Genomic DNA, 16,905 nt, shown 5'->3' on the forward strand with positions numbered 1-16,905 from the left:
AGAGGAAGCAGGGGCTAGTGGTTAGACACTGCCCTGGCATACGAGACTCCCTGCACAGCCCTGGGCATGTCACTTTGCCCCTGGGTTTTGTTCCATGGGCCGAGTGACGTTACGAGGAGGCAGGAGCCGTGGGAGCTGCGGCCCAGGTTGGCTCCACTCACTGGACATGCTGAATCCTGGGCTCCCGCTTCTCGCCCGGCCCAGCACGGAGCCCCCCCCCGCACGGAGCAGCCGGGCACAGGACAGGCTGTGGAGCATGGTGGAGGGCCCCCAGTCCGGCCCCTCTCCTGACAGCCTCAGTCCTACCCCGGGCTCCTCCGGATCAGCCGCTGCTCGCAGCAGCTTCCCAGGGACCCGGACCCTGGCGTGGGCCCCGCTGGGAGGCAGGGACAGAGGCTGCCCACTGAGTGGGGGGTCGGTGGAGTGCTGGACTAGCTCCAGCCCCCTGCTGTGGCGATGAGACCGCCCGCCGCCCTGGGGTCTCACACGGCCCATGGTTGCTCTTGGGCAGCCAGCCCAGCCCTGGCCACGGGCGGGGTCCTTAGCCGTCCAGCACGGGGCACGTTCCCTCACTCAGGGGCTGTTTCTTCCTCCCAGGCCCCAAGCTGACGGCCCTGGAGTGTTTGGAAGGCCTGGCCTCAGGCTTGTACGCTGAGCTCTTCACACTGCTCATCTCGCTCCTGAACAGGTAGGTGCCAGCGCTGGGGCCGAGACACCACAGGGGGCGAGCGTTGGCTGGGGCAGTCCGGACACCCAGCTGGCCTGCTGCTGGGGGGGCCGGCCCTGGGCCCCACGGTCAGGCACAGCTGCCAGTGTGCCAGCCTCCCCTCGGGGCAGGGACCCTGTCCGGCGTGCTCCCCTAGCCTGAGCCGCCACAGTCCTGCTGTGTGCTCCAGGCCTGGGCGAGTGGCAGGAGGGCGTGGAGAGCGACTCCCTCCGGCAGCTGGGGCTGGGATCGGGGCGGGAGCATTCAGCTTCCTGGGGCTGCAGCCGGTGCTCCCGTGGGAGGCCCGGGGCGAGCCGGGTGGAGCTGGGAGCAGTGGCCGGCCCAGCCCTGCACTGAGCCCGGCGTGTCCTGACCCTCTACCCCCGCGTACAGAGCGCTCAAGTCCAGCCAGCACACCCTGTGCTCCATGATGCTGGTGGACACCCCGGGCTTCCAGAACCCTGAGCTGGCGAGCCAGAGCCGTGGGGCCACCTTCGAGGAGCTGTGCCACAACTATGCACAGGACCGGCTGCAGGCGCTCTTCCACGAGCGCACCTTCACACAGGAGCTGGAGCGATACAAGGAGGTATTGCCCAGGGGCTGGTGGGGCCCAGGCTGGGCTGGGCCAGCCCCCTCCGCGGAGGGGCCCACAGCTGCAGAGGGCATGTGGCCGGCAGGGGAGGCCTCTCCTTAGGTCGTTGGGCAGCTCTCCCCTCTCTGTGGGGGCAGCTCTTAGACCGCAGCTGTTTTCTAACCCTGGGGGCTCGGGCAGCCCCGCTAGAAGGGTGCAGCTAACCCCAGCTCAGAACTGCTGCTTCGGGGAGCAGGGGCTCCCCTGGGATGGGCCCGCTGGGCTTTGCTAGCAGCCCTATGTGGCAGGCACCCCGCAGCGGCCCAGGGCTGGCTCCTGGCAAGCTGAGCAGGAGCAGCTCTGCCCAGTGAGTAGAGCCAGTCGTGTTGGCCCTGCTGTGGGGGCCTAACTGGGCCAAGACCCGGCTGCAAAGGCGGTGCACAGCCCAGCTAACCCAGAGCTCCCAGGTGGGGCAGGGCCCTGGTGTGAATCCGGCCTGGGGAGGCCATCACACCTGGGCGGCTGGTGTTTGGGCCTTGGACCCAGCCTCTGGTGGACTCGCCAGGCCTGGAGGTCTGATGCAGATGGCTCCCCAGCTGAGCCCCATGCCCCTGGGAGGCTGTGGCCTCACTTCCCTGGTGACCAAGGGCCCTCGCCCAGATGCTGCCCCTCCACTGCCTGGAGCCAGGTCACCTGGCCTCAGGAGCCCGCCCCGGGCACTGCCAGGGGCCCACTCCTTTCACACCTGGCGGGGGGTTGGGAGGCTGAGCGCTGCCTTCCCTGCTGGGGACAGGGCAGCATCCCCAGGCATGACGACAGCCGAGCCCTCAGCTCACCCCCCGATGGTGCACAACGCTGCCCTGCCCCAGCACCCCTCTCCTGCCCCAGCTGCGGCCTCGCAGGGCACTGCATCTCCAGGGAAAGCCCTGTGGGCTCTGGAGACGCGTGCACTGGCCAGCCTGTAACCATGATCTTAGTCACACCAGCGCTAACCTTAGTCTGTCTGTCCCTAGGAGAGCATAGAGCTTGCCTTAGATGATGCAGAGCCCAGCGCATCGGGCTCTGTAGCCGTTGTAGACCAGCCCTCCCACCAAGCACTGGTAAGCGCCCCCGGGGTGAACGTCGAGCCCGGCTGCCACCTGCGGCCTGGCCCCAGAGCTGACCAGCCAGCTGCACTCTGTCTGGGCCTCCCGCGTGAGCCCTGAGTGCGCCAGGGAAACCTGCGGCTCCTCCTGCAGGAGGGCAGTGGGGGCTACTGCCGGCAGCATCAGCCCTGGCATCGCAGGGGGCAGGGGCATCTCTCTGAGCATCACGCGCTGATTCCACCCGCCCCTGTCCGCGTGGCAGTCACTGGCTGGGTGCGAAGCAGGGAGTCGGTTGTTGGGCTGCTCGTTCTGACTGCTCCTCACAGGGCCAGGCCAGCCCAGAGAGAGCCGCCCTCAGCGCCTTTCCTCTGCTGGGGGCACGCTGACGGTGCCGCACACCCAGCCGCTGACGTGTGCTTTGGCCCGTCTGCAGGTGCGCTCCTTGGCCCGCACGGATGAGGCCCGGGGCCTGCTGTGGCTGCTGGAGGAAGAGGCCCTGCAGCCTGTAGGGAGCGAGGACACGCTGCTGGAACGGCTCTTTGCCTACTATGGGCCCAAGGAGGGGGAGAAGAAAGGTAAGGGGGGTGTCTGCAGCTGGCCTGGCCCAATGCTCCCTCCTCCCCGTTCCCTGCTCTCCCCAGCACACAATCGAGTGAGGCGTCCACCCAGCTGGGTCCCTTTGTTCCGCAAAGCTGCACTGCCTGGGCTCGGGCATGCCGAGAGCCGTGGCCCAGACACCCCGTCTCCAGGGCTGGCAGCTCTGCCTGGCGGAGCATGCTGTGCCGTGCTGGTTACCCTGGCTCGCCTGGCAGGGATCGCAGTGCTGGGGACTCAGGGAGGTTCTGAGCAGACCTGTCTGCGCCTTGCAGCCCTTGGCCGGGGGAAGGTTCCCCACCAGGTACCTGGCTTGTGGGGCGCTCTCTGGGAGCTGCTTCACTGAGGAGGTTCCTGTCCCTCTAGGACACAGCCCATTGCTGCCAAGTGACAAGCCACAGCACTTCTTCCTGGGCCACAGCTATGGGACCAACTGGGTGGAGTACGACGCCAGAGGCTGGCTGCAGTACGTCCGGCCGAACCCCGCCGCGCAGAATGCCTGCGCCCTGCTGCAGGACTCCCAGAAGTAAGCAGCGGTGGGGCGCTGGTGGGAGAGGGGAAGAGGGAGGCTGGTGTCGCTGAGCACAATGGCTAAGGATGACCCTGGGGCTACAAGTGGCAGGTAACACCTCTGCCCTGAACAAAGAGGAGGGAGGAGCCGAGATGGTTTTTGAATCAGGGGATGGCAGTTAGAGGCTAGGGGAAGAGAGAGCTGGAAGGCAGCCAGCCGGAGGAGAGGGAAAGCTACACCCCAGAGGGGCACCCCTCGGGGTCTTCTCCCCAGGACGGGTTGGAAGGACTGTCTCTGACTGCTGTACTGACGCTTCTGTGAGAAACTGGGCATCTGTTGCCTAGTAAATCTCCTGTTGTACCTGCTGAGTGAGAGTCACTCCTGCCAGCGGACGGGGTGCAGTGCAGGGGGACCCCTGAACCCCATCACAAGCAGCGGAGGGGTGCTGGCGGGAGAGGGGAAGAGGGAGGCTGGGGTCTCTGAGCACAAGGACGCTGCTCTGCCAGGATGGGACATGCCCTGAGAAAGGCGAAATCTTTATTTCCCATCCCCTAGAAGCTGCTACTGAGTTGGGGCAGCTGAGAGCTGGGCTGTGCCCTGGATGCCAGCAGCTGCTGCTGAGCAGGAGGAGCTGGGTGCTGGGCTGGGCACTGGGCCGTTCCCTGGACGCCAGCAGCCGCTGCTCTGCAGGGCAGAAAGAGCTGCTCTTTTTGGAGCAGTGCAGGGGCAGTGGCTGGGTGCTGCCGTTCTGCCACCAGCTGGGCGGAGTTGAAGCCACAGCCTCTGGCCACAGACAGCCCCATGTGACAGATGCACCAGCTGCAGTGCTGGTTACAGGGCCCAGGAGGCTCTCTGGAAAGTGAGTTCTCTGCAGCCCTGTAGCTGCCATGTCTGCTGGGGGCTGGTGGGTGGGCCTGCCTGTAACGCCCAGCGCAGCCGTACAGCACTGCAGTGGGTGCCGAAGGGCATCACGGGAGTCTGAGCCGTCTCCGCTGTGGGACGTGTGTGCAGTGCTGCTGACGGGGCAGGGCAGCCTCTGCTTCCAGCCCATGGGCTCTCTGCGCTGCCCGGCAGGGCCGTTCCCTCGCCAAGGCGGCGGTCGCATGTGCAGCTCTCCCTGCGGTGCCTGCTGGGCTGGGGCACAGAGCATGTTCCAGCCGTGGCCTTGGTCAGCCCCCTCTGACCCCATCTAGACGCTGAGACAAAGTGGGGGTGTGAGGGTTTGTCTCCCTAGTTTGGTTGCGTGTGTTTGCCACTGTCCTCTAGTAACACCAGGCGGTGCCTCAGTTTCCCTAGCACAGCATCCGTGCGTAATGGGGAGGGGAGTTTCTGTGACATACTCAGTGGCCCTCGTGGCCTTTGTAACCCAGGCAACCAGGTGACACCTTCCCCTCCTGCCCCCCGCAACAGGACACAGGCGGGAGGAGGGGCCTGGCTGGTGTGAATGGGAACTGGGCTGGGGAGTGGGGCAGTCTGGGCTGGCTGGAGAGGGAGGAAGGGGACCAGGGCCTGGCTTGGGGACTCCTCTGGGCCCCTCTCCCCGGGATGGATGGTGCTGACGGCTGCTGGTCCCTGTGCTGACCCGTCTGTTCTGCGCTGTGTCCCTGTCGCCCCATAACCCTCCTGTTCTCCCTGCTGGGCGAGAGTCGCCTCTGCCTGCGTGTGGGGCAGGGCTGGGGGACCCCCCACTCTGGGACAGATGCTTCCCACTTGTTTGGGGCCGTAGGCTTACTGCTGCCTGCGCCAGCAGCATGCCTTGGCCGACCTGGGCGGAGGGAGCCACACAGGCCCTCGATCCCGACATGGGCGTGACCCCAGCACGGCTCTAGCTGGGTGTCCGTCCCCTGCTCGGCGCAGGGCGGCCAGTAACCCCAGCTCTCTGGTGGCAGGAAAGTCATCAGCAGCCTCTTTGCGGGCCGGGCGGGCACAGGCCTGGTGCTGTCGGGCTCCATCGCCGGCTTGGAAGGCGGGTCCCAGCTGGCGCTGCGCAGGGCCACCAGCATGCGCAAGACCTTCACCACGGGCGTGGCAGCCGTGAAGAAGAAGTCGCTGTGCATTCAGATCAAGCTGCAAGTGGTGAGTGGGTGGCCGCGGGCGGCTCCCTCCCCGCTGCCGTGGGCAGCCACTGGCCAGGCGGATCCCTGTGTCCAGCTGCGCGTTCTTATCGCGGGTTTTTGCTTCCCAGCTCCATGGGAGATGCCCTGCGTTGCGCAGGGGCGGGCGCAGCTCGTGGCCTGGCTGCAGCAGGCAACGCGGCCGGTGCCTGCCCAGAGAGCCAGGCACTGGGACCCCCGCTGGCAGCTCCCCTTGTCCTGCGGCCCTGGCCTGGGCCAAGGGCCCTGCAGGGCGAGGTCCCCCCGCCACCTGCTCCGCTGGCATGCACCGAGACAGCCTGCTCTTCCCTGCCCGCTGCCTTGCAGCAGGTGCCAGGCCCCGTGGGAGCTGGGCGGGCGCCAGTGGCTGTCGTTCCCACTGTGTGTGCAGCGATAGATGCCCCCGTGACGGGCTGCGCAGCCCCAGTGCAGAGGGCAGGGAGGGGTCTGACCTGCCGCCAGCTCCCTGGGCCAGGCCCTGGCTGCTGATGGTGCCACCAGTGGGGCTGGACAGACCCTGCCCCCAGGCCGGGCAGGGCCCATGGCTTGACTTAGGGGTGGCAGCAGAGGCTCTGCTGTCCCAGGGCTGCCCTCGGGCCAGGTCTCCTGGCCTGGCTGCAGCCCTGCCCAAGCCCCTGCCGAGCCTCCTCTCCCTGCCCCAGGACGCTCTGGTGGACGCCATCAAGAAGTCGAAGACGCACTTTGTGCACTGCCTCCTGCCCAAGGCGGAGGGCTGGAGCGGGGACGCCCGGGGGCTAGCGGCCCGGCGCATCAGCAGCAGCGAGCTGGAGCTGCATGGGGAGCACTGTGAGGCCGGGCTCATGCAGCTGGACGTGCCCCTGCTGCGGGCCCAGCTCCGGGGCTCCCGACTCCTGGACGCGCTGCGCATGTACCGGCAAGGTTGGTGCTCTCCCGGGGCAGCGGCTGGCGGAGTGCAGGGGAGGGACGCTGCAGCCCGGGGCGGCAGAGCAGGGCCCAGGGGATAGCCTCTGAGAGTCCCACCCATGGCCCTGCCCAGCTGCTGGGCCCTACCCATGTGGGCGCAGCCTCGGGCCAGCAGCCAGCTGGGAGCTCGCCCAGTGCAGCCTGGGGCTGTGGCTGGCCCCTGGGGTGCACTCCAGGCTCAGGCCTGGAAGGGGCTCGGTCTGCTGAGAGGTGGGGCCCAGCTCAGTTCCTAGGGCTGCAGGCCAGTCGGTGCCAGGGGAAGCCTTGGCAAAGGTGCTGGAACTCAGCTGTCCTTGGGACCCTGGAGACAGCAGCTGCTGCTCCCCACTCGGGCTCCTCTGCAGAGGCCTGTGAGCTGGCCCTCGTCGGGTGGGCCCCGTGCTGCGGACAGGCCTGGGGCCATGCGGAGAGATCAGCTGTGGCTCACGTGGGGGCACTCTGAGGCCAGGGCGGAGCTGCCCGTGGGGCACAGGTGAGCCAGTGCCGCTTCCCTGGCCGTGCCTCTGCAGGGGGAGGCCTTCACCCTCCAGGGCGCTCATCCCCTCCCCCCCGCCCACCAGAGCAGGCCCCACTGCATGCTAGCTCCGCAGGCTGCTCCCAGCGCGCAGCGCCAGGCCCCTCTATTGATCCAGGCCGGCTTCCTGCCGTGGAGCTGGCGGTGTTATTTCAAAGCCAGACTGCTGCTGCTGCTGCCCCGAAATCAACGTGGGGGCGCAGCCTGGAGTCGACAGCTGCTGCCCAGTCGCGCTGGGCTCTGCATCGGGCCAGTGGGGAATGGAGAAGTGAGGCAGTGGCTGTGCTGGTCTGGTGGGAAGGTCCTGGGCGCTTGGTTCCCTCGCCCCCAGCCTGGTCCCCGTCATGCGCTCAGCCGGCGCTTTGCAGCGCGGCACAAGCCACAGCCCGGGGCGCGGAACCCCCCTTGCAGACGGCCAGGCCCGGTCATGGCACCGGCTCGGCGTGGCAGGGCCCGCTGGGTATCACCTAGCCAAGAGCAGCCGCTGGCACAGACTGGGCACGGAAGCGTTCCCTGGCATGCTGCCCTAGGAGCCAGGCTCTTGGTGGGGGTGACCTCCTGTGTCCCAAGGCAGCCCTCCTCCCGCTCTGCCATTGGGCTGGGCTCTGGCCAGGGGCGTGGCAAGAGAGGAGCCTCTGGTAGTCGTGTTCTTTGGGGGCTCCCCACCGTGAGAGCATTGCAGCTGGAGGTGCTCGCCTGCCCTTGCCCTGGCACTGCAGGGGCGCCCCTGCCGCTCTGCAATGGCAAAGGATTGCCCGGGTGCCCCAGGGCGCCCAGCGGTGCTGCTCTGGAAGAGCTGCCATGCCAGCTCCCACCCCAGAGGTGTGTTGAGCTGCTGTGGCCCAGCCTGGTGCGGGCCTGTCTGCAGGGAGCCTGGCAGCCAGAGACAGAGCCCGTTGGCAGCCTCACACGACTGCCTGCTCAGGGCAGGGCTCTCCCCGTGGGGCTGAGGGGGCTCTGCCCTGCTGCCACCAGGCGGCTGGTGGGGCGTGATGCAGAGCAGGGCTAGGGGAGGGGCGCAGTGGTGGGCCGGCGTGCAGTGCTGCCAGCCTGTTCCCGCTGCGCTAGGCCAGGCAGAGGGGAGCCCGGGGAGGGCCCTAGGGCCAGGCAGCTGGCCGCTTCCCCTGGGCTTATACCCAGCTGGTTCCCTGGGGTGCTTGTGGCAGGGGACCTGGGAGCTGCTCCCAGCTGGGGCTTTGGGGTCCAGCGGCACAGCGGAGGGCCAGCCTGCACTCACCCCCACCCAGCTCCTTCCTGCAGCTCCACGCAGGTGCCCAGTCCCGTCTCTGCCCCCAGGTTACCCGGATCACGTGGTCTTCTCAGAGTTCCGGCGCCGCTTTGACGTTCTGGCCCCACACCTGACCAAGAAGCACGGGCGGAATTACATCGTCACGGACGAGAGGCGGGTGCGTGCCAGGGCGGGGAGGGCATCGCGGTGCCGGCCGCGGGAGGGCAGTGCCCAGCCCTGGGCCCGGTGCTGCCCACGTCCCGCAGAGCTCATCCCAAGGGGCGGGCGAATGGAGACGGGCCCAGCACGCCAAGGGCCAGGCCTCCCTGCTCGGGCCATGCTGCCCCTGGCAGTGCCAGGGCTCTGCAGACTGGCACCTGCCCTGCAGCAGCTGTGCCCGACCCTCCATCGGAGCTTCCTGTGGCTGGGAGGTGCCTGGCGCCCTCTGTTCCCGGGAAGGGAGGCGTGTGGTGGGCAGTGCTGGGTGGGGCGTGGGAAGGGCCCCTGGGGGCAGGGAGGGGTTCTGCATGCAGCGTGGCAGCCAGGTCGGGGGCCGGGTCATGCGGTGGGCAGGGCCCTGGGGGCTTGGAGGGGTGGGCAGAAGTGCTGTGAGATGAGGCAGGGCACCTGCAGCGCCTCCCTGGCACCGAGCTGGGAGCGGGCGCTCGCACCAGCCGAGGCAGCACCGGCCTTTCTACTCCGTGAGTGCTGCAGGGCAGGGAGCTGCGCCCCCAGGGGTAGCAGAGCGGGGGTGCTGGGGCTCCCCGTTGGCCTGAGCCTGGCACAGCCCTGCCCACTTGCAGGAGTCTGGAGCTGGCAGCGCTGCTAAGGCCTGGTCCAGCGAGAGCAGGAGCCGTGGGCAGCATGTGGTTCCAGCTAGGGGTGGGCCGGGGGAGCCCTTTGGGCCAGGCGGTGGCACCAGCTGGTGTGTCCCTGGGCCGGGCTGGGTGGGCAGGGGAGCTATGCGCTGGGCGCAGCGTGGGAGACAAAGGCTCCCTTGAGCAGCCCTGAGCACCTCTCCCCTCCAGGGAGCGCAAGCTGAGCCGCGCCCTGGGGATCGCCCTGCCGCATGCCGGCGGGAGAGCCTGGGGGAGCACCCTGGGCACAGGGCAGCTGGGACGCCTCGGGCACCCTCTGGGCTCCGGCCCCTCTCCTCTCAGTGGCTCCCGGGCAGCAGCTCGGGGGGGCATCTCCAGGGGACTGCGAGTGCAGCCCCGCACTCCTGCCGCCCCACGCCAATCCCCCCTTTCCCGGCAGGCTGTGGAGGAGCTCCTGGACTCGCTGGACCTCGAGAAGAGCAGCTACCACATGGGCTTGAGCCGGGTAAGCCGCTTGCTGCGGTCGTGGTGCCCCAGGGGCCGGCCGGGCCCCCCCAGCCCTGCGCCCCAGGCTCTCAGCGCCCCGGCCCAGCCCCGCGCCCCAGGCACTCAGCGCCCCAGCCAGGCCTCTGTGGGAGCCAGGCCCGGACGCGCTGGGTAAAGCACCAGAGTGCGGGCGCATGGCTCTGCGGGTCAGCACTTGGGAGCCAGGGATGTGCCTGGCCGCTGTGCAGTCCCTGGCTGCTCTGGGGCAGAGCCTCCCTGCAGTGGGGCAGCAAGCTGGCCAGCCGCGCCTCTTTCCAGAGCCCCGGCTGGGACCTGGGCCAGCGTGGGCCTGGCTGCGTCTCTGCTGCCACCCACAGGGGGTGGCCGCTTGGCACTGGGGCCCTGGCCATGGGCGCGTGACGCAGCAGCAGAGGCTCAGGGAGCAGGGGTCTCGCTCGGGCTCTAGCTCTGCGTTTGCTCCCCCATGCGCGAGTGGTGCCCTTGTCACAGCCCATTGCCAGCTGCTGCCCCACCTCGGGCCCGGCAGGGCTGTGGGGCAGACTGGGGCCATGGTTGCCCAGCCCAGCCCTTGGGCGCCAGCAGAGGCCTCTGCAAGGCAGCCAGCTGGTCTGGGAGCTGCTCTGTCCATGCAGACAGCCAGGTCGGTTCAGGGAGAGCCGCACGGAGCCATGGGGCGGTGCTGAGCGGCACAGGGAAGCTCGGGCGGGGCGGGGCAGGTGGGGCAGGCAGTTTGCTGTGCAGACCCTGGGGCGGGGCTGAGCAGCACAGGGGAGATCAGGGTGGGGTGCGTGGGGCAGGGTGGGCAGTTTGCTGTGCAGAGCCTGGGGCGGGGCTGAGCGGCACAGGGGAGATCTGGGCTCTGGAGGGGTGGGGTGCGTGGGGCAGGGTGGGCAGTTTGCCGTGCAGACCCTGGGGCGGGGCTGAGCGGCACAGGGGAGATCAGGGTGGGGTGCGTGGGGCAGGGTGGGGAGTTCGCCATGCAGAGCCCAGGGCCGGTGTGGCGCTGGCGAGCTCTGGGCACAGCAAGGCAGAGGCACTGGGGTGGTTGGAGGGAGCTGCCCGTCTCTGGCACGGCTGGCAGCGAGCTGCAGGGGCTGGGGGGAAGGGTTCCCAGCCCCGTGTGCCAGGCTGTCAGCGGGGCGGCTTGCTCGGACCGGCAGCACAGGGGGCGTCTGCGCTGGGCTCTGCTGCCCACTCACCTGCCTGCTGGGGGCTGCTGCTCTCCCCGGCGCGGGGCCCGTGAGGAATGGGGGACGCTGCCCGGGCACAAGCGACCTGCCTGCCCCCCGGCACGGCCCTGGGGCTCGGCTGACGGCGCGGCTGCCCCGCAGGTGTTCTTCCGGGCAGGGAGCCTGGCCAAGCTGGAGGAGCAGCGAGACGAGCGGACGAGCAGGAACATTGCGCTGTTCCAGGCCGCGTGCAGGGGCTTCCTGGCACGCCAGCGCTTCAAGAAGAGAAAGGTACTCGGTGCCGCCCCAGCCGCAGCCGCAGCCTCCCCCCCGCGTGCTGCCGCCGCTGGGACTTCGCCTAACATGGGCCGCTGTGCCCGGAGTCCCGCCCAGCTGGGCTGCCCGGGGCTGGGGGCGGTGCTGCCTGCCCAGCCCGGAGGAGACAGCGGCTCCTGCTCTGCCGGCTGGGTGGGGAGCCGCCGGGGAGCTCTCCCGCTGGCTTGCGGGTGCTCCAGGCTGCTGGCCTGCTGCTGGCGCCAGGGGGTGTGCGTGGCTCTAGGGGCGCTGTCTCCTCCGGTGGGTCAGCTCGGGTTGGGGAGGCTGGGGGGCAGGAAGCAGCCCAGAAACCAGGGGGCCGGCTGTGCGGGGGGTGCTGGGGTGGTGCTCTGCTCCGGCCAGCCCTGGCGGGCAGCGGCTCCCCCAGGTCTCCTCTTCTCAGCGGGGAGCTGCCTGCTGGCCGGGGGGGGCCAGGCTTCCCAGGGGAGCGGCAGCCGATTGCTCATGGCTGGGAGGGCTGCCCTGACCCGGGCTGTCTCCCCAGATCCAGGACCTGGCTATCCGCTGCGTGCAGAAGAACATCCAGAAGAACAGGGGGGTGAAGGACTGGGCCTGGTGGAAGCTGTTCACCACAGTGCGGCCCCTCATCGAGGTGCAGCTGACGGAGGACCAGATCCGGGGCAAGGATGTACGTAGGACCCCAGCTGCGGGGGCGGGTGGGGCTGGGCCTGGCCCCGTGTCCCTGCCTGGCAGAAGCGCTGCTCGGCAGGGATGCCGCAGGGAACCCCACCTTGAGCAGAGCCGGGGGCAAGGTCCCACCCGCTCCGGGGGTCACCTGGGGTCAGTTTGGGCCGTCTGCCAAAGGGGGCTGTGTCCTCCTGCAGCGTGGGCAGCCCTGGTGTGTGTTGCACGTGCAGGCAGGGCTGTGCAAGGACGGGGGCATGGGGTGGGTGTGTACGTGCAGGGGGCCGTGGTGTGAACACACGAGGATGGGGGGCTGTGGCGTGGGTGTGTACGTGCAGGGGGACACATGCACTAGGGCGCTGAGCCCCCAGCAGCAACGGGGATGTCACTAATAGCTCAGATCCTGCAGGCCGGGGAACCCCCCTTCCCTCCGACCGCCCCAGCCCGGCAATACCCCATTGCTGCCCGGGGAACCCCCCTTCCCTCCGACCGCCCCAGCACAGCGATACCCCATTGCTGCCCGGGGAACCTCCCTTCCCCCCCCACCGCCCCAGCCCGGCGATACCCCATTGCTGCCCGGGGAACCTCCCTTCCCCCCCACTGCCCCAGCACAGCGATACCCCATTGCTGCCCAGGGAACCCCCCTTCCCTCCGACCGCCCCAGCCCGGCGATACCCCATTGCTGCCCGGGGAGCCCCCCTTCCCTCCGACCGCCCCAGCCCGGCGATACCCCATTGCTGCCCGGGGAACCTCCCTTCCCTCCGACCGCCCCAGCACAGCGATACCCCATTGCTGCCCGGGGAACCTCCCTTCCCTCCGACCGCCCCAGCACAGCGATACCCCATTGCTGCCCGGGGAACCCCCCTTCCCTCCCCACCGCCCCAGCCCGGCGATACCCCATTGCTGCCCGGGGAACCTCCCTTCCCTCCGACCGCCCCAGCACAGCGATACCCCATTGCTGCCCGGGGAGCCCCCCTTCCCTCCGACCGCCCCAGCACAGCGATACCCCATTGCTGCCCGGGGAACCTCCCTTCCCTCCGACCGCCCCAGCACAGCGATACCCCATTGCTGCCCGGGGAACCTCCCTTCCCTCCGACCGCCCCAGCACAGCGATACCCCATTGCTGCCCGGGGAACCTCCCTTCCCCCCCCACCGCCCCAGCCCGGCGATACCCCATTGCTGCCCGGGGAACCTCCCTTCCCCCCCACTGCCCCAGCACAGCGATACCCCATTGCTGCCCAGGGAACCCCCCTTCCCTCTGACCGCCCCAGCCCGGCGATACCCCATTGCTGCCCGGGGAGCCCCCCTTCCCTCCGACCACCCCAGCCCGGCGATACCCCATTGCTGCCCGGGGAGCCCCCCTTCCCCCCCACCGCCCCAGCCCGGCGATACCCCATTGCTGCCCGGGGAACCCCACTTCCCTCCGACCGCCCCAGCACAGCGATACCCCATTGCTGCCCGGGGAACCCCCCTTCCCCCCCACCGCCCCAGCACGGCGATACCCCATTGCTGCCCGGGGAACCCCCCTTCCCTCCCCACCGCCCCAGCACGGCGATACCCCATTGCTGCCCGGGGAACCTCCCTTCCCTCCGACCGCCCCAGCCCGGCGATACCCCATTGCTGCCCGGGGAGCCCCCCTTCCCTCCGACCGCCCCAGCACAGCGATACCCCATTGCTGCCCGGGGAACCTCCCTTCCCTCCGACCGCTCCAGCACAGCGATACCCCATTGCTGCCCGGGGAACCCCCCTTCCCTCCCCACCGCCCCAGCACGGCGATACCCCATTGCTGCCCGGGGAACCCCCCTTCCCCCCCACCGCCCCAGCACGGCGATACCCCATTGTTGCCCGGGGAACCCCCCTTCCCCCCCACCGCCCCAGCACGGCGATACCCCATTGCTGCCCGGGGAACCTCCCTTTCCTCCGACCGCCCCAGCACAGCGATACCCCATTGCTGCCCGGGGAACCTCCCTTTCCTCCGACCGCCCCAGCACAGCGATACCCCATTGCTGCCCGGGGAGCCCCCCTTCCCCCCCACCGCCCCAGCCCGGCGATACCCCATTGCTGCCCGGGGAACGCCCCTTCCCTCCGACCGCCCCAGCACGGCGATACCCCATTGCTGCCCGGGGAACCCCCCTTCCCTCCGACCGCCCCAGCACAGCGATACCCCATTGCTGCCCGGGGAACCCCCCTTCCCTCCCCACCGCCCCAGCCCGGCGATACCCCATTGCTGCCCGGGGAACCCCCCTTCCCTCCGACCGCCCCAGCACAGCGATACCCCATTGCTGCCCGGGGAACCCCCCTTCCCTCCCCACCGCCCCAGCCCGGCGATACCCCATTGCTGCCCGGGGAGCCCCCCTTCCCCCCCACCGCCCCAGCACAGCGATACCCCATTGCTGCCCGGGGAACCCCCCTTCCCTCCCCACCGCCCCAGCACAGCGATACCCCATTGCTGCCCGGGGAACCCCCCTTCCCTCCCCACCGCCCCAGCACAGCGATACCCCATTGCTGCCCGGGGAGCCCCCCTTCCCTCCGACCGCCCCAGCCCGGCGATACCCCATTGCTGCCCGGGGAACCCCCCTTCCCCCCCACCGCCCCAGCACAGCGATACCCCATTGCTGCCCGGGGAACCCCCCTTCCCCCCCACCGCCCCAGCACAGTGATACCCCATTGCTGCCCAGGGAACCCCCCTTCCCCCCGACCGCCCCAGCACAGCGATACCCCATTGCTGCCCGGGGAACCCCCCTTCCCCCCGACCGCCCCAGCACAGCGATACCCCATTGCTGCCCGGGGAACCCCCCTTCCCTCCGACCGCGCCAGCACAGCGATACCCCATTGCTGCCCGGGGAACCCCCCTTCCCTCCGACCGCCCCAGCCCGGCGATACCCCATTGCTGCCCGGGGAACCCCCCTTCCCCCCCCACCGCTGCAGCCCGGCGATACCCCATTGCTGCCCGGGGAGCCTCCCTTCCCCCCCCACCGCCCCAGCCCGGCGATGTCCCCATTGCTGCCCGGGGAGCCCCCACTTCCCTCCCCACCGCCCCAGCCCGGCCATGCCCCATTGGTGCCCGGGGAGGGAGCCCCGCCTCCAGCTCTGGGGTGCACCCATTGGTGTCTCCGCTCCAGGATGAGATCCAGCAGCTGAGGAGTAAGCTGGAGAAGGCGGAGAAGGAGCGCGGTGAGCTGCGTCTGGCCAGCAGCCGGCTGGAGAGCAGGGTACGTGCGGCCAGGTGGGGGCCTGGGCTCTTCCCTGTGGCCACCCCCCGCCCCAGGCACAGCCCTGCTCAGCCCCGCTGTGCTGCTCCCCAGGTGGCAGAGCTCACGGCTGAGCTGACAGACGAGCGGCACACGGGCGAGTCGGCCTCCCAGCTGCTGGACGCCGAGACGGCCGAGCGGCTGCGAGCCGAGAAGGAGATGAAGGAGCTGCAGGTGAGGGCCCTGCGCCTGAGCGGCTTCCTCTCTGCGGGGGTGTGGGGCGGGGCACCAGCCATGCACTGGCCCTGGGGCCTGCTCCTGCTCCCCCAGCCACGGGCTCCCAAACCCCCTGGGCCTGGCAGTGCCTCCTGCTCCTGCTCCCCCAGCCCCAGGTTCCCAAACCCCCTGGGCCTGGCAGTGCCTCCTGTGCCTATCCACCAGTGCCGCAGCCCCAGACCTGGGTTCCCCCAACCCCACGGGTGTGGTGATGCCTCTGTGCCGATATGCTCGGCCCTGCTCTGCTCCTTGTCCCCCCGGGCCGGGTGCCCCGCTCTGCCCCATGGCGCCGACCTCGCCCCTCGCTGCCCCCGGGCCGGGTGCCCCGCTCTGCCCCATGGCGCCGACCTCGGCCCTCGCTGCCCCCGGGCCGGGTGTCCCGCTCTGCCCCACGGCACCGACCTCGCCCCTCGCTGCCCCCGGGCCGGGTGCCCCGCTCTGCCCCACGGCACCGACCTCGCCCCTCGCTGCCCCCGGGCCGGGTGCCCCGCTCTACCCCACGGCGCCGACCTCACCCCTCGCTGCCCCCGGGCCGGGTGCCCCGCTCTGCCCCACGGCGCCGACCTTGCCCCTCGCTGCCCCCGGGCCGGGTGCCCCGCTCTGCCCCATGGCGCCGACCTCGCCCCTCGCTGCCCCCGGGCCGGGTGCCCCGCTCTACCCCACGGCGCCGACCTCGCCCCTCGCTGCCCCCGGGCCGGGTGCCCCGCTCTGCCCCACGGCGCCGACCTTGCCCCTCGCTGCCCCCGGGCCGGGTGCCCTGCTCTGCCCCACGGCGCCGACCTCACCCCTCGCTGCCCCCGGGCCGGGTGCCCCGCTCTACCCCACGGCGCCGACCTCGGCCCTCGCTGCCCCCGGGCCGGGTGCCCCACACTGCCCCATGGCGCTAACCTTGCCTCCCCCCCCCGGCCCCAGGCCAAGTACGAGGCACTGAAGAAGCAGCTGGACGCCATGGAGATGGAGGTGATGGAGGCGCGGTTCATCCGGGCGGCAGAGCTCAACGGGGAGGCTGATGAGGACGACTCAGGTGCCGGCCTGCCCCTGCCCCTTCCCCCCGCGTGCCCCCTGTCTCCCGCTCCCCGGCTGTCCTCACCCGCAGGGCACAGCCCGGTGCACTTGCCTGGTCTGTGTCATGGTCCCTGCCCCTGGGGGCTCCTTGCATCTGCCCTCCGCCCACCCGCAGCCCAGACCCCCACCCCGCCTACGGCCCGGCCCACCCGCAGCCCAGACCCCCACCCCGCCTACAGCCCAGACCCGCCCACACGGCGCAGACCCCCTGCCCACGGCCGTTGGGCTGCCCCGCAGGCGGCGAGTGGCGGCTGAAGTGCGAGCGAGCCATCCGCGAGGCGGAGCTGTCCAGGAAGCGCCTGCAGCAGGAGCTGGAGGAGAAGCTGGAGCTGGAGCAGCAGAGCAAGAGGCAGCAGGAGAGACGAGTGAGTTGGCTCCGTCCTGTTGGGGGGTGTGGGCGTGTCCCCCACAGCCTAGTGACGCCCCCCCAGGCGCCCTGCTCACACACACCCCCAGGTGCCCTGCTCACATGTCCCCCCTGACGCCCCCCAGGCGCCCTGCTCACACGCCCCCCCAGGCGCCCCCGTGATGCCCCCCCAGGCGCCCTGCTCACACGTCCCCCCTGACGCCCCCCAGGCGCCCTGCTCACACGTCCCCCCCAGGCGCCCCCGTGATGCCCCCCCAGGCGCCCTGCTCACACGTCCCCCCTGACGCCCTCCAGGCGCCCTGCTC

At 70.3% G+C, this 16,905-nt stretch overlaps 1 protein-coding gene across 16 annotated transcripts in view; it reads left to right on the forward strand.

The window, feature by feature from the left end:
- Nucleotides 1–16,905, forward strand: part of MYO18A (myosin XVIIIA) — a 106,482-nt gene that overhangs the window by 61,688 nt on the left and 27,889 nt on the right. For all 16 annotated transcript variants that reach the window (XM_075013408.1, XM_075013409.1, XM_075013410.1 and 13 more), the window contains 15 exons: nt 598–688; nt 1,100–1,292; nt 2,291–2,377; nt 2,796–2,937; nt 3,323–3,482; nt 5,357–5,543; nt 6,223–6,460; nt 8,316–8,425; nt 9,505–9,570; nt 10,904–11,032; nt 11,562–11,705; nt 14,824–14,913; nt 15,007–15,126; nt 16,081–16,192; nt 16,471–16,598. In XM_075013408.1, coding sequence (XP_074869509.1) covers nt 598–688; nt 1,100–1,292; nt 2,291–2,377; nt 2,796–2,937; nt 3,323–3,482; nt 5,357–5,543; nt 6,223–6,460; nt 8,316–8,425; nt 9,505–9,570; nt 10,904–11,032; nt 11,562–11,705; nt 14,824–14,913; nt 15,007–15,126; nt 16,081–16,192; nt 16,471–16,598 — 1,997 coding nt within the window. The remainder of the gene's footprint in view (nt 1–597; nt 689–1,099; nt 1,293–2,290; nt 2,378–2,795; nt 2,938–3,322; nt 3,483–5,356; nt 5,544–6,222; nt 6,461–8,315; nt 8,426–9,504; nt 9,571–10,903; nt 11,033–11,561; nt 11,706–14,823; nt 14,914–15,006; nt 15,127–16,080; nt 16,193–16,470; nt 16,599–16,905) is intronic.

Source organism: Carettochelys insculpta, chromosome 19 (assembly GCF_033958435.1).
Source record: "Carettochelys insculpta isolate YL-2023 chromosome 19, ASM3395843v1, whole genome shotgun sequence".
NCBI lineage: Eukaryota > Metazoa > Chordata > Testudines > Carettochelyidae > Carettochelys > Carettochelys insculpta.